Here is a 14,754-nt window from a genome sequence, read left to right as displayed (position 1 = left end):
ACCTGAGATGCTCAGAGGATGTATATTATACTGTTCAGCTTTCCCTAAATTTTGTGTTTAGATTAAGACAGCTTTCACTTTGTTTTGTGTGTCATAATGGTTTCCGTTACATATACTTACAAGTTTTTGATTTTTATGGGTGGTGTTTTTTGAGCTGCTTAAACACCTTTAAGCACAGATAGGTATGGGGCATCTTGTTTTTGACGTCTGTATTCTTGTGAGAGAAAGATGGGTGAAATCTTCAGCTGCTTGAGTTCTGACAGCCTTATCTGTCTGATTGGTTCAATGTTCTTCAGTGGCCTGGCTGTTGGACATGTGAGCATCTATATGACATACCTTTAGAACCTTGTTTAGGCAACATTGTGCTCCCACAATGCAGCAGCAGCACAGATGGGTTTGCCCCTCTGTTTTCATTGCTGTAACTACCCCTATAGAGCACTTGACACCATCCAGGAGTCAGTACAGAAGTTGGATTCTGGACCTTTATTCAGCAATCTAGGGCTATTTGGATGGCTTTTATTTTTGCCAACTCATTTGACTTGCTGTCTCCTTCAGCAGCTTCAGTCACTTGTGTAGGGCTCCACACAGCTTTCCACTTAAAGTAGTTTTCTACCACACAACAGAATCCATCAGTAAGCAAAGCATAATACCATTCATCTTCTGATTACTCATTATATGGTGGTGCCTCTTGGACACAAGCCTCCTCCTCAGTTAATGCTTCTGAGTAGTTCATGCTGTCTTCCAGGACTTCTGGGTAGTTGGATATCCCCAGATGAGGTAATTGTGGGATCAGTGCTAGCTGTTTACTCCATGTAGTGCTGGTTGCATGACATAGAGGGAATGTTTCCCTTAATCGTGCAATGTAGCATGGACAGTAGTGGCACCAAGAGGCAGATCTGCTTCTGTACCAACAACTTCTGAAGCAGCTCTTCCTGGTGCAGGCTTTCTTGAATGCAAGCTATCCAGATGCTCTTAGCTTTCCTGTGTGAAAGAAAAGGGTTCCTTTCAAAGTTTTTTTCTCCTTTCTCTTTCTACTAAAGAACTTCACAGCTCTGTCCTTCCATGTTGTATGCATCAGTGCTTCTTGAGGAACAATACTTTTTAATCAGGGGAAGCTTCAAGCAGTTAGATGTTAAAGTTTAATTTATGTTATCAGTTGAAATTTTAGATGTCACAGGAATTTCAGATTTTGTCAGAAGTTTTGTGGCAAAAACATTTGGACAAAATTTCTTCTAAACATTCAAATTAAAAATGTTGAAAAGAGGTTTTGGAATGTATAAACCAGGTATTTAGGTTAGTAAAATATATTTATTTCCCCTCCCCCCAGAATGACTTCTGGTTTAGAAATATTCCTCTCTGATAAGAAATACTACAAATGTTCAAAGGAATCAAATGAGACTTTTCTTTTTGGCTAAGCCCCATTCAATATTTTTGGATATTGGATTGGAAGGGATTTTCATTTTTCAAGATTTTTTGATTGATGGCTTAGCACCATTAGAGACAGGATTAAAAATCCCAAATCTTTTGAGTAGTGTAGTAATTCTTCTCACCTTCTCACTTTTCTCCTCTGACCTTCTTTGTTTGAAATAACAGGTTTCCCCACTATTAAAATTACTGATTTTCTTAATGGCCCAGAAAGATTGCTTTACAAATAATAGTTCTGGCAAATAATAATTCTGTTTCAGAAGCTCACCCTTTCTCCCCCAGAAAAAGCTAATGACATTAATCTTACTGGATAACTGGAGCAGTGGGTTTTGATGGGTATCTAATTGTTAAATTAATTTCTCTTGCTGTCTTTAAAAAGATGTACTATATTTTCACAAGGCTTTCTTGGCTATTTTTATAAGACAAATGGAAAAGACTGTCACATCGTTCAAACAGGAGCACTTTTCCATTTGGTGGCATTAGAGAAGTTGTTTCTCTTTATTTCTTGCTGTGGTGCGGCCGGGCCGTGCGGAGCCGGGCGGTGCCGCGGTTCCCATTGAGGCCGGCGGCAGGCCGGCCCCCGGCTCGGCGCGGCCAATGGGGAGGGCGAACGCGGTCGAGCCTCTCCCCGGCCTCCCCCGCCGTCGCCGGGCGCCCGTCATGTGAGGGGGATATAGTACTACGGGAACGGGGCCGCGCTCCGCAGCCGCGCACCCGCCTCCCGGGGGAGCTGCGCCCGCTCGCCGCTGCTCCGTCCGCTCCGCGCTGCCCTGCGCTGCCCGACCTTGCCCGGTCCTTCTCGCCTCGTCTCTGGCGCTTGGTGTCTGTCGTAGGGGGCTTCGTCGCTTCGTTGTGTTCTACGTTTTGCATTTTTATCGTTTGTTGGGGTTTTTTGTTTGCCCCATTTTTCTTTTTCCTCTTTTTGTTGTCTTTTTATCTCTATCTGTACGTATTGATATATTTCCAGATTTTTTTATTTTTTTGCTTTTTAATCTCGTTCTCGTGGTTTGGTTTTGCTGCTGGTTTCACCACCCCCCCCCACGTCCCCCCCCCCCCCCCCCCCCAAGTTTTCATTGTTGTTTTTGCGTTCTTCTGATCGTTCTGGGTATTTACCCTCCTGTCCTCGGCTTGCAGAGGAGTTCAGGTAAGGGTGTGCGAGAGGCGCGGAGGTTTGCGCGGGGCTTCGTTCCACCAGCGGAGCCCCCAGGCCCCCAGCCGTTGCCGCAGCACCAGCAGCCCGGGACGCGGGGGAGAGATGGGGGCAAGGTGGCGGTGGTGTTTGTGCCGCTACTGCCCCGTCACGGTGGGGTGGAAGGTTAAATCCTCTACCCCGTGGTGCAGCAGGGGGCTGCCAGGCTGCGGCCAGGGCTGGGGGGGTACTGTTTTCGGGTTGGAGCCGTGCTGTGCCATGGTGTGACAGCCGGGGCGGGGGGCGCGGGTTACTCCCGGTCATTGCGACAAGGGGACTACGCCGGGGTGGTGGTGGTGTGTGCTGGGGCACCCCAAACCTTCTAAAAGAGAATGGAGGGAGCAGGAAACCGATTAAAAATAATTATATATTTAAAAAAATAAATCAAACCGTCAACAACATCCAAAAAACACCGCGAGGAAACCAAACGAGCGAAGGCTTTGCACCCTTGGAAACCTTGTTGTACTTGTGGTGGGGTGAGCAAAGCCTCCAAAGTGCAGCGGCAGAGCCTGTGGAAAATGACAGCGTGTAACAAGATTGACTGGCATTTCCTTTACGCTGGGTCACATGCCTGCTAATTCACACACTCACAACCTCACAGGCTGATCAAATGACTTCTATCTCTGCAGTCCACATACCTTCCACAGGAAGAGTTGTTTTATTATGCACATACACAGCTCTGTTCCCAATCAGTCACCTTGAGTGAATGACTGCGGGCCAGTGTTTGCTCTGCCTGGGAGTCTCTGCATTTGCTCTCTGAGGAGGTCTCCCTCTGCAAGCAATTTGTTGATTCATTTTTTCAAGGAAACAAATACACAAGTGCCCTTCCTGCCTTCCCCTCTCCAGAAACCTTTCTAGGAAGTTTGCTTGGCTTAATTGGTGAAGCACAGGACGGTTACCACTGTCAGCAAGCTGTCAGTGTTGCTGTCGCTGGGCTGTGCTAGGGAGGATGGATTTTGCCCTTGTGGGTTTGCAGTGGGGGCTTTGCGGGATGCTGCCCGCTTGCTGCCTCAGCACAGTGGGGAAATTGGAAGTGTGGCTGCCCACCGTGGGTCACAGTGAATTGAGATATGGGAGAGGAGCTGTATAAGCCCTGCCAGTTTAGCAACTGGCACGAAGGTCAGATCCCCTCAACCTCCCTACCCAGAGAGGGGGAAATGTGGAGTGATGAGGTGAAACCAGCCACCAGATGGCTTGCCAGGACATGGTAATTAGCTCAGTGCAGTGCCAGCCTCATTAAAGGCAGGTGAGGATGATGTTGGCACACTGATTCATTACATCTGGAGGGGAAAATCCACCTAGTAAATGCTGAAGCACAGTAAATATTTTTGGCTCCTGACAGATTGATCCTTTCATTATGCTGATTAGCCTGTATTTGTGGAACTGAGGAATTAAAAATAAGGTTGGTGGAAAGCTACAAGATAAGGAAAGGATTTGCATTTTATGGCCATGAGCAATATACTTTTCATTATTATTATTTTTTTAATGGTAAAAATGTCAACCCTTTGTTTTTTTTCTCACAGTTTCCTCCTTTGGCTCTAGTTTTCACTCTTAGGTGAAAGCACATAATTTATTTTTCTCTTGCCAGTAATATTCTGGAAGGGAGCTGTAAATCTAGAATGCACACAGTTGGGAAATGATTTCTGAAAGAATTCTTTTGCAAATCTGTGGTGCAATCCTGCAAAACACTTTGGCCCTGCCAGTCCTCAGGGGGTGGTACAGACATATCAAAGCGTGTAGCAGCATGTGTACTCAGGGAGACTGGATGCTTTGGATTTTCTGGTGAGCAAGAGGCCTTTACAAGCTTTGGTTCGTGGAGATAAATGATTAAACCAAGTTCTGACTGTTGCTGTTTTTGTTTTCCTACACTCAGGCTCTCACCTGAACTTTCACCGCCTGGTATATGCTCTTGGGATATCCGTAAGAGATCGCTCAGGAATGGTGGATCACTTGCTGCCTACTGATGAATCCTTTTCATCTACAAGATCTTCTCTTGGATACTTTGGGGACATGACGGCAGGGGTGAGGTCCTACCAAATGCTGCCCTCCCCGCTGTCAGAAGATGACAGCGACTCCTCCAGCTTTTGTTCTTGTTCTAGCCCTGACTCCCAGATTCTCAGCTCCAGCTATGGAAGCACGTCTAGTGCAGAAAGCCAGGACAGTATCTTAGACTACTTACTGTCCTAGGCTTCTTTGGGGAGCACCACTGCATCATGGTGGGACAAAAGGAGACTCCAGCCAGTAGTGAAAGAGGAGTACTTTAGGTTGCCTGAGTTTGCTGTGGATATGGAAGACTCAGGACCATTTCAGCCCACGCTTGAGGAAATTGAGGAATTTCTGGAGGAGAACATGGAGCTGGAGCTCAAAGACAGACCTAAAAGTGAGACCAAGGACTTGAGAGCTTGCAGCCAAATTTCTGTTGCTTCGCTACAGCAAAAAGACCATATGTTACCCAGCACTAGTTTAAAAGAGAGTAAAAATGAACAGCTGAGCAGCTCAACGGAAGGTGGCCAAGCTTCAAATGGAGGAATGACCCTGGAGAATGGGATACCAGTTATGCTTCATATTCAACTCTTTGTGTTTTGTGTTGAACTCCAGGTATTAAGTACATACCGGAACTTTCCCGAAACTCATCAGAAGAGCATGAGAAACTAGAATTCTGTGTTTGCAGTGTAAAAGATAACTGCAACCAAGAACTCGTTGGTCTGTGTTCATTGTCTTGGTTTGTTCTTGCATTCAAAACACTTTGCATCTTTTGGCTGTTTTTGATGTACCAGGAGAGCAGTGGGTCTGGGAGAACAGATTACAGAGCCATTCAGCTAGCCAAGAAAAGGAAACAAAAAGGGAATGGGAGCAGCACAGGTGAGAAGCCATTCATTTTGTTTGATTGACTCAATACAATTATTTGGGGGGTTGACAGTGAAATGGGAGCCGGTATCCAAGTACATTCTTAAATGTTCCATCCAGTTTATTGCTAGTTAAAGTAATTATGCATGTGGTGTACCATCTGTTACTTGGGATAAACATGTTCTGTGGAGTATCAAATTCCCAGTAAGTTTACAAAGAAATCAGCAACATCCATTTCATGATTCTTAACAAGACTCTGTCCCTCCATCTCTTCCTCTGCTTTTTATTCTCTTATGAAAAAAAACAAAGCAAACAGGAAACAAAAGGTCACTTTGGTTTTATTGTTTGTGCCTTTGAGCTTACTTAGTGGTTTTCTCTTTCACTCAGTACAGACGAAACATCAGCTGGGCTGGTTCTGCTTTGTTTCATTTGGTAACAGTGTTAAGTTTATGTCATAGTTACCTAGAAACACTCAAGCTTCTTAGTTTGTAGCTTTATGATGAGTTTTTGTGCAGGGTGAGTTTTAGGTCATGATTTGAGATGTGTCCTAACACCTATACCTTGACCCAAAGCTCTCTGATGTGAATTCCACAGTTACTTTGGATCAAATGTCCGTGGCTCACTAGACTTGCATAACTCAGGCATTTGAGTTGTGTCTACTCTTGGGACTGGGGTGGAATAAAAAATCTATGTGTATTAGTTCTTCTTTGCTATATTGTGGGCTTTCTGCCTCTGAAAATCAAGCTGTCTCGTTTCTGTGAAAGGCATACCTGCATAAATTGTCTGGTTTGGTAAATCATCACAGTTTTGAGTATGCTTGTGTTGCCAAACATGCACACATCATCAATCAGGTCTTTGATGTTAGTTTAAAAAGACAGTTGCACTTAATCTGCACATCTCCTAAAATGACCTTGGAAAATTCCCTTTTCTGTCCCTACTCAAGGCTCTTAGTAGTCTGCTTTTCACCACCTGTGGCCTTAATGCTAATTTATGCTTCTCAAAGTGGTCTGTACAGTCTTGTGTTTCTGATTGGCTTTACTATGTTGACTGAACACTCTAGAGGAAAGTTCAGTGCTTACAAACAAGTTATCTAACCCTTTTATGTGCTGTAGATGTAAAAAAAAAAACCCCAAAACCCAAACAAACAAAAAAACCAAAACCCCAGACCTGAAACAGCTGTGACAAGATTGTATGGTTACATATATTTTGTTTATGTTTTTGTTTTCAAGTTAAGGCTGTGATAGTTGCACTTCTGTAGCCTGTTCTAACAGTCCTTGAAACCTTTCTGGAACTAGATGAGCATCACTATGCTCATCTCACAGTTTAGGAGAAGGATGTACCTGACTTCTCAGGAAATGGGTTACAAAATTAAAACTAGAAAATGCAATTCTCGTTCCTTTCTGTAACTCCACATATATGCTGCTCTTCCTGTGCTACCACAGGGGTGAGCCCTAAGCTAAGCAGTTTGTGAAGCGGTTTTAATGACATTCCTATAAAAAGATGCTCAGTCAGCAGTTGAAGTTCATCAGCTGATTGCTGTCGGGCCTTTAGGCAGTTACCAGGTGGTGCTTAATTATATTGCACTGTTCCCAGGCTTTTCCTGTGTGAATAGCTCCATAAAATTGAAAAATATTAGTGGGAAACTTTGCAAATTGCTTCTGACCACCTAAGTATTAAACTGATTCTCTTTTAGGGGCATCTGGCTCTGGTCAGAGAAAAAGCAAGGGTGGTAAAGTAAGCCCTACCACCTTTTCATCATCTGCTCCTGGCAGTCGACTTGGTGGCAACGTAGTTGTGCCAAATGGAGGGCTGACAATAAGGGACCCTGCCACTGGAGCCCAGTATGTGCAAATTCAGCTTCTTCAGGTAAGAGCTGAGGAGAAAAACCAAACTCATCTTCTCTGTTACACACACTCAGCTCCATAAACAGAATTCTTGCATTACTCCACCTCTCTTATTTGCGAGGTCAATAAGACTGACCTGAAAAGATGAGCTGCAAAATGAAGTTTCAGCCTAAACTCTGATTTCTCAAAACTGTTGGAATAAGGCTTAAATTCATTTATTGTTTTTCTAAAATCACCTATAAATCCGTGTGGGCTGATGAGTGGAGCATGGCAGGTGTTATGTTTTTGGCCAGGTGTGTAACTGTATAGTACTCACAGAAAGGGTAAGTTCCTTCTTCTTTATTCCTAATGGGGTATGGTGTGGCACAAACTATGGGCAGAGTCCTCCCCTTGTCTAGTTTTCTGATGGGTGTAAATGTTTTGTAGCTTTCATGTTAAGTATCAGCTTCACATGACATGATGAGACTTGTTGCCTGTTTCTGGATGTTAGGTTTATTGGAGGATGAACCATTCCTGCCTTTGCAGGTCTTTCCAATTTTCCAAGTTGACGATGATCAAATAACAAGTTGTACACTGGGCGTAGTTCAGATTAAAGTGGTAGTTAGCTTTCCACATACCTTTGTGCTGCCCAGGGAGGTGGTGGAGTCACCGTCCCTGGAGATGTTCAAAAAAGGACTGGACGTGGCACTTGAAGCCATAGTTTAGTACTGATGAGGTGTTGGGTGACAGGTTGGACTTGATGATCTTTGAGGTCTTTTCCGACCTTATTGATTCTATGATGATTAGTACAGTGCAGTAGCTTTATCAGATTTTCTTAAGATTGTGAAGCAAAGTGGAATTTGCCAGATTGTGCTGAAGTGTTTGTGGGTCTTGTAATTGCATCACACTTCTGCATTCACAGGATGATTCCCCAGGAGAGGGAGATTTGCCTTTCCAGCTGAGCTCTCGGTCCTCCTCATCACACTCTCAGCTTCCAGTGGATTTACCTGTTCACATACTTCAGGTATGGCATGGCACAGATGTTGGCTTTTACTGCTTTGGAAATGAAGACTTTACTGTGAACACTGACGTTCTGCCTAATGAAAACACCTTGCTTTCCTTTGGGAGTTTGAGTTCACTTGCAGAGAGCTGCACTGCCAGATCTCTTGTGTGTTATCAGCTTTGGCATGTGCTTGTTTTTTCTTCCTGTTAGAGAGTAATGAATAACCATGCATTACTCATTTATTACTGAGTGTCTTGGCCTTGTTTTCCTCATCCCCTCCTGCAGATAGTAAGTCGGTCAAGAAAGAGAATCAGAACAATACATAACCGGCTACAGGAAGGATGGGAAGTGGGAAGTAGAATCAAGCCAGGATCTCAGAGCTGCGTCTATATGGACATGGTTAGACTAAAAAGCCTGCTCACTTCTGCAGCCTTAGGAAAGATCACAGTATCAAGACGTTGAGTTGCTTGAACATGTCCAGAGAAGGGCAACAAAGCTGGGGAGGGGTTTGGAGCACAAGCCCTGTGAGGAGAGGCTGAGGGAGCTGGGGTTGCTTAGCCTGCAGAAGAGGAGGCTCAGGGGAGACCTTATTGCTCTCTACAACTCCCTGAAGGGAGGTTGTAGCCAGGTGGGGGTTGGTCTCTTCTCCTGGGCGGCCAGCACCAAAACAAGAGGACACAGTCTCAAAGCTGTGTGAGGGGAGGTTTAGGCTGGATGTTAGGAAGAAGTTCTTCATAGAAAGAGTGATTGCCCTTTGGAATGTGCTGCCCAGGGAGGTGGCGGACTCACCATCACTGGAAGTGTTTAGGGAGGGACTGGATGGGGCACTTGGTGCCATGGTTTAGTTGATTAGATAGTGTTGGATGATAGGTTGGACTCTCTCTCAAAGGTCTTTTTCCAACCTGGTCTGGTCTATTCTATTCACCACTTGTCCTTGTTGATCACTAAGTATCACAGTAACTAAGGTTGGAAGAGACCCCAAGGATCATCAAGTCCAACCTGTCCCAACAGACCTCACAACTAGACCATGGCACCATGACTCGAGGTGAGGAAAAAGTTCTTCACTGAGCGAGTCATTCGTCATTGGAATGGGCTGCCCAGGGAGGTGGTGGAGTCGCCGTCCCTGGAGGTGTTCAAGGGGAGATTGGACGTGGCGCTTGGTGCTATGATCTAGTTGTGAGGTCTGTTGGAACAGGTTGGACTTGATGATCCTTGGGGTCTCTTCCAACCTTAGTTACTGTGATACTGTGATACTGTGAAGTGCCACGTCCAATCTCCCCTTGAACACCTCCAGGGATGGCGACTCCACCACCTCCCTGGGCAGCCCATTCCAATGACGAATGACTTGCTCAGTGAAGAACTTTTTCCTCACTTCGAGTCTAAACCTCCCCTGGCACAGCTTGAGACTGTGTCCCCTTGTTCTGGTGCTGGTTGCCTGGGAGAAGAGACCAACCCCCTCCTGTCGACAACCACCTTTCAGGTAGTTGTAGAGGGCAATGAGGTCACCTTTGATCCTTCTCTTCTCCAGGCTAAACAATCCCAGCTCCCTCAGCCTCTCCTCATAGGGCTTGTGCTCAAGGCCTCTCACCAGCCTTGTTGCCCTTCTCTGGACGCGTTCAAGTGTCTCGATGTCCTTCCTAAACTGAAGGGCCCAGAACTGGACACAGTACTCAAGGTGTGGCCTAACCAATGCAGAGTACAGGGGCACAATGACCTCCCTGCTCCTGCTGGCCACACTATTCCTAATACAGGCCAGGATGCCATTGGCCCTCTTGGCCACCTGGGCACACTGCTGGCTCATGTTTAGGTGGGTGTCAATCAGCACCCCCAGGTCCCTCTCTGTTTGGCAGCTCTCCAGCCACTCTGACCCCAGCCTGTAGCTCTGCATGGGGTTGCCGTGGCCAAAGTGCAGCACCCGGCACTTGGACTTATTAAATGCCATCCCATTGGACTCTGCCCATCTGTCCAGTCGGTCAAGGTCCCTCTGCATTGGTCCCTCTGTATTGGTGTTCAGTGGAGCTTTCTACATTCAAACAGCTTCTTGCATAAACACTTTATCTACCTGTCTGGAGAAGTGCATGCTAGTGAGTAGGAGCAGCAATGAGTGATTGACATGTAGATAAACCACATTCTTTACATGACCATATGGGATTTTGATGGTGATAAACTCTGCAGTGCTGCTATTCTAAGGGTGCTTCAAATACAGCTTTTGTATTTGGCAGGAGCACTTAACTGCGATAAAGCTAGAAATACCTGACTCCTCAGTCATGGTAGAGAGGTAATAGAGGAAAAGCAAACAGTGATTTTTCTGTTTCTCTCCATTAGTGAGGCTCATCTAAAGCGTTCCAAAGGAAAACTGGAGTAGCACTGAGTGGGTCTCCAAAGTTAGGAGGGCTTTGGCTTTCTGCTAAACCATTCCAAGCATTTCTCTGGTGTTGGGTAAACATCAAGGGGATCTTACTGATAAGCATTAAAGAGTCTAGAGTTGAAAGCACTGAACTCTGTGTGCGCTCTGTTTGCTTTGACAGGAAGCACACAATTCCACTGAGGATGATGCAGGCTCTGATAACTCTCAATTCACTGGAAGCACAATAAACTTGCAGGATCTGGAGTGACCATCACTAAGGACAGTTACTTGAAAGCCACTTGGGCAATCATGTCTTGCCAGAGTGACATCACTGCCTGGGTCTTTCTCCAAGGAAAAGGTGAACACAGGAGTGCCAGATGATGGCTGCATTCTTTTGCAATTTGCTAAGGACAGTTGCAACTGCATGGTTTTCTTCAGAAGTGTAAATCCCACTTGATGTGCCTGTGTAAGATGCCCTGTCTGCCTGCCTGGTTGGAGAGACCAAGGCAGACTGCTGTACAGTGTTGTTTCAGGGAGAAGTACTGTATTAAACTTCAAACTGAGGTTCACTCTTTTCACAGAAAGCAAGTATTCTACAGCTAATGACTACAAATTTATAACCCTGCCTGTGACAGTTAAAAACTTTCCTCCTGTTGCTCTCCTGCTGGAGCCAGTGGCACTGAGGAATTAACAGCTAAAATGTGCAAGTGTTTTCAACACACAAACAATGATTTCAGTCCCCTGTTTTTGGCAGAAATTTGGAATAAGTGTGACATGTAACAAGATTGATGTCCTAGGCCATGAAAATGAGATGCTCTGGGATCTTTGTTCTAGAAAGCTAGACTCTAAATGTTAACTTAGCTGTGAATCAGTTTGTAGCTCATGTTGAGTTTCTCCCCTTCCTTGCTCCTGCATCCCAAATACTTTGCTGAATTCTTCCAGCGAAAACTGCAATAGAACTGTGCTCACTGTAAGTGATCAGCTGAGAGTCCCAACAGCATCCAAGAGAGGTTTGTTTTATCTTGGTGTTCCCTGTTTCGTGTTGAATGTCAGGTAAATTTAAGCACCTTGATTTTACGTCCTCTATAAACTCCTGCCAAGTTACCTGTAAACTGGCCCCTACTTGGTTGGGTTGGGTTGATTCTTGGTGTTTTTGTTCAAAGCAACACTGTTAATGTTTGTTTCTGGTTGCTATCCCAGAGCGTCACATGCACGTGGTGCTTCCAGCTGGTTTACAGAATCTGCAGTTGTGAGAGGAGAAAAGAAAATTGTTACCTAGGAATATTGGCCCCACTGAAAACCTGCAGTTTCTCTTGGGGGGGCCAGGGTGGGGGGCTTGTATGTACTGTACTTACCTGGATTGCAGGCACCTGAAAGTAGAGGGTTGTATAGGAAAACCAAAACAAACCCCTTTGGTCACGTTTTAAGGTAGTAATTTAAATGTTTCTTAGGGTGATGTAATGAATGCCTATCAAATGATGTCTAGGAGTTTGATAAAAGGGTATATGTACTGTTTTTTCTTCTCAATGAGGTATGTCTGTATGCACATGTGTACTGGTAAGGTACACAGAGTAAGGTCTGTCCCGGAGGAGGACGTTTTGTGAGCTTTCTAATCTTGCACATATTTATTTTACAGTTTCACTGATGTGGATTTCACAGGAGGTCATTCAGAAATGCTTTTACTTCCCGTGCCCTTTGAACTATGCATGTGTCCAGACAAATGGGGTGGCTTTTTCTGGGTTGAAGACTTAAAGAGGGGGGGAAAAAAAAGAGTCTGCAGGCTACCTTCAAACCAGATCCTGATTTGTAGGCAGTATTGTATCCTCTGGTTGAGCCAGTTTTATTTTTCTACCTTTAGTTTACCTGGGCATTGACGTCTCTCAGTTCCTGTCATCTCGAGTTTACAGCATACGTCCAGGGAACCTTTTAACCCACTCAGGATGGGTTTCCAGACCAAACTAATTGATGAGGTCTTTTGCCTGGTGGCTGTGACTGCAGCATGGAGCTACTCCAGAGAGACAGAATGGTTGAGATGGAATCATGCAGAAGAGGCTACTGGATCTTGCTCTGGTGGTCACCATGGTCTCCCTGGAAGCTGAGACACCTCAAGCTCCAAATGCCTGCATTTTTCTGTTCTCAAGAAGCATACCAGTTCTTAATCTATTAAAATGGCCAAGGAACACTCCATCTTTTTTATGGGACTTGCAACCAAATCTTTCTATTTCTGAAAATGTACCTCACTCAGCTTTGTATGTGAATGTAAAGTGCTAGCCTTTTGGGGCCGAAAATTGGATCACTTGGCTTGAACTCCATTGCTGGCAATGGATACCTGAAGAACTTCTGGTGCAAATGGGTTAATAAAGCTTTTTTTTTTTATGGTCAGTTTATCACTGGATATTCTTTGTATGGATGCATCTGGCATAAAGCAAATTTGTGGCAGCTTGATTTCTACAGCTTGTGTTTTTCCTTTGCTTGTGTCTTCTCCATGGTAGCAGGAGAGATTCTATAATGAAACCCATCCCTTGAATTAAAGCATAACCTTCATTTTTGTAGTCCTTCAACAGCCTTGTGGTTATAATAAATGCCTGGCAGGTGCCTGTCTTAGTGCCTTAGGTGCCTTTAACAATGCTTGTTACTCAGGACTGTGGTAGATCTCACTAGTCAGGTATGTAGGGATAGTACTGTGTCAAAATCTGAATGAGAAAATCTTTATTGCTCCCAGGAGCCTGAGAAGCAAAATGAGAGCTTTAGTGTATTGTCCTAGACGAAAGATCAATGGCAAAGGGGAAAGGGATTGCCTGACACAGCAACTTGACATGGAGTCTTAGAGTAGAAGAAGAAGGGAATTTCATGGGACTGTGAAGTTAATCAGCTGAACAGAGACTAATGAAATGTAGATCTGGGAAAAAAACACTTTCTAGAGCAGCATCAGCTCTGAGTGCTGTGGTTATATGGGTGCTGTCAGGTAAAATAGTAGAGTTGTTCTTCCTTTTCCTTTTCCATTTGTTCTAGGTTTTGCTTTTGCTGCTTGTTAATGGCAGGTAGTTTGGAACGGAACATTGGCCTCTTGCCAGTCTGCAGAGGAAGAAGAGGTATATGCATCAGTGCTGTTTTGGAGGAGCATGTCTGAACCTACTGAGGTAAAGCTGCAGGAGGCCATGGTCCCTTGCCATGTGTTTTCCAGACAGGTTTCAGTGTCTGCTGAGTGTGCCTTTTCTATTAGCAAACGAGAGCCAAGCACCTTCAGGCTGTGCGTGTTCTCATGCTTCATCTGTACTGTATCTGCAGATGGTTTCTAACTGAAGCCTTATTTGTACTATCTGAAGAAAAAGGGAAGTTGGAAGAAATAGCTGAGGGAGCCTGCAGTACCACCTTATCTTGGGCTAAAGGGGCAGGGACTTGTGGTGCCTGTTCTCAATTGCCAGTGCTTGTCGCCACCTTGGTGTGTGACTGAGAACTGGGATGTCCTCACTGTCATGTGGACCTGTGAAATGTGTTGCAGGAGCCGTGACTTGTAGCTCTGCCCTATGCCTCCTGAGGGGACAAAGCTCAGTTTGTTGTAATGTAAAACATGCCCAAAAGGGGTGGGTTCTGAGGGGATGGCTGAGCTGACCTAGGGCCTTGCTGCCCCCTTTCTCATTTGCTCATTTTTCATTTTTGCCTTTTTTTTATACCTATTGCCAAGTGAACAAGCTGAAATGAGCTTTCTGAGAAAACTGGCAAATAATGGAGGGGGTCATGTGGTCAAGAGAAGGAGGAGAAGGGACGATGGAAGGACACTGAACTGGAATAACTTGCAGCATAACTGACTTCCTAGCAGCTACCTCCATCAGTCCTGTAAACTGGGCTACACCTGCGTCTGGGTGTCATCCCTGCCCAGCTGTGGTGGCTCCTAGTAACACTTTCCCATTAAACACTTGGTGTTCAAGTACCCCCAGCTTCTCCAAAGTGGGCTGTTAGGGTGAGGTGTTCCTCTGGATTCCTGTACTTACTGCTATTTTTACGGCTGACTGTGATTTTTCCAGGATCTTTTTCAGTCTTTCTTCTTCCTGCTTCTTCTGTTGTCTCAGCCTTTCCTCTCTGAGCCTTTTGAAGGGAGTGTAAAAAAGGATGGTCAAAT

General features: G+C 45.1%; 2 protein-coding genes across 2 annotated transcripts in view; one reads left to right on the top strand and one right to left on the bottom strand.

Annotated features, from left to right (window-relative positions):
* Positions 1-2,488: 2,488 nt before the first annotated feature.
* Positions 2,489-10,902, top strand: LOC128898499 (Krueppel-like factor 15). Its single transcript, XM_054172838.1, is given in 6 exon segments — positions 2,489-2,569; positions 4,488-5,212; positions 5,392-5,476; positions 7,155-7,327; positions 8,207-8,362; positions 10,816-10,902. Coding segments are annotated over 5 exon segments (1,161 nt in total). The 5' UTR covers positions 2,489-2,569; positions 4,488-4,552.
* Positions 10,903-13,595: 2,693 nt separating this feature from the next.
* CFAP100 (cilia and flagella associated protein 100) overlaps positions 13,596-14,754 on the bottom strand; it is a 36,856-nt gene continuing 35,697 nt past the window's right edge. Inside the window, exons 15-16 of the mRNA XM_054172726.1 lie at positions 14,627-14,720; positions 13,596-13,709 (exon numbers count right to left, since the gene is read on the bottom strand). Of these exons, the coding sequence (XP_054028701.1) occupies positions 13,596-13,709; positions 14,627-14,720 (208 nt within the window). The remainder of the gene's footprint in view (positions 13,710-14,626; positions 14,721-14,754) is intronic.

The sequence above is a fragment of the Dryobates pubescens genome, chromosome 1, assembly GCF_014839835.1.
Source record: "Dryobates pubescens isolate bDryPub1 chromosome 1, bDryPub1.pri, whole genome shotgun sequence".
Classification (NCBI taxonomy): domain Eukaryota; kingdom Metazoa; phylum Chordata; class Aves; order Piciformes; family Picidae; genus Dryobates; species Dryobates pubescens.
Note: the sequence above shows the minus strand (reverse complement) of the source record. Positions and strands in the feature narration are given on the sequence as shown.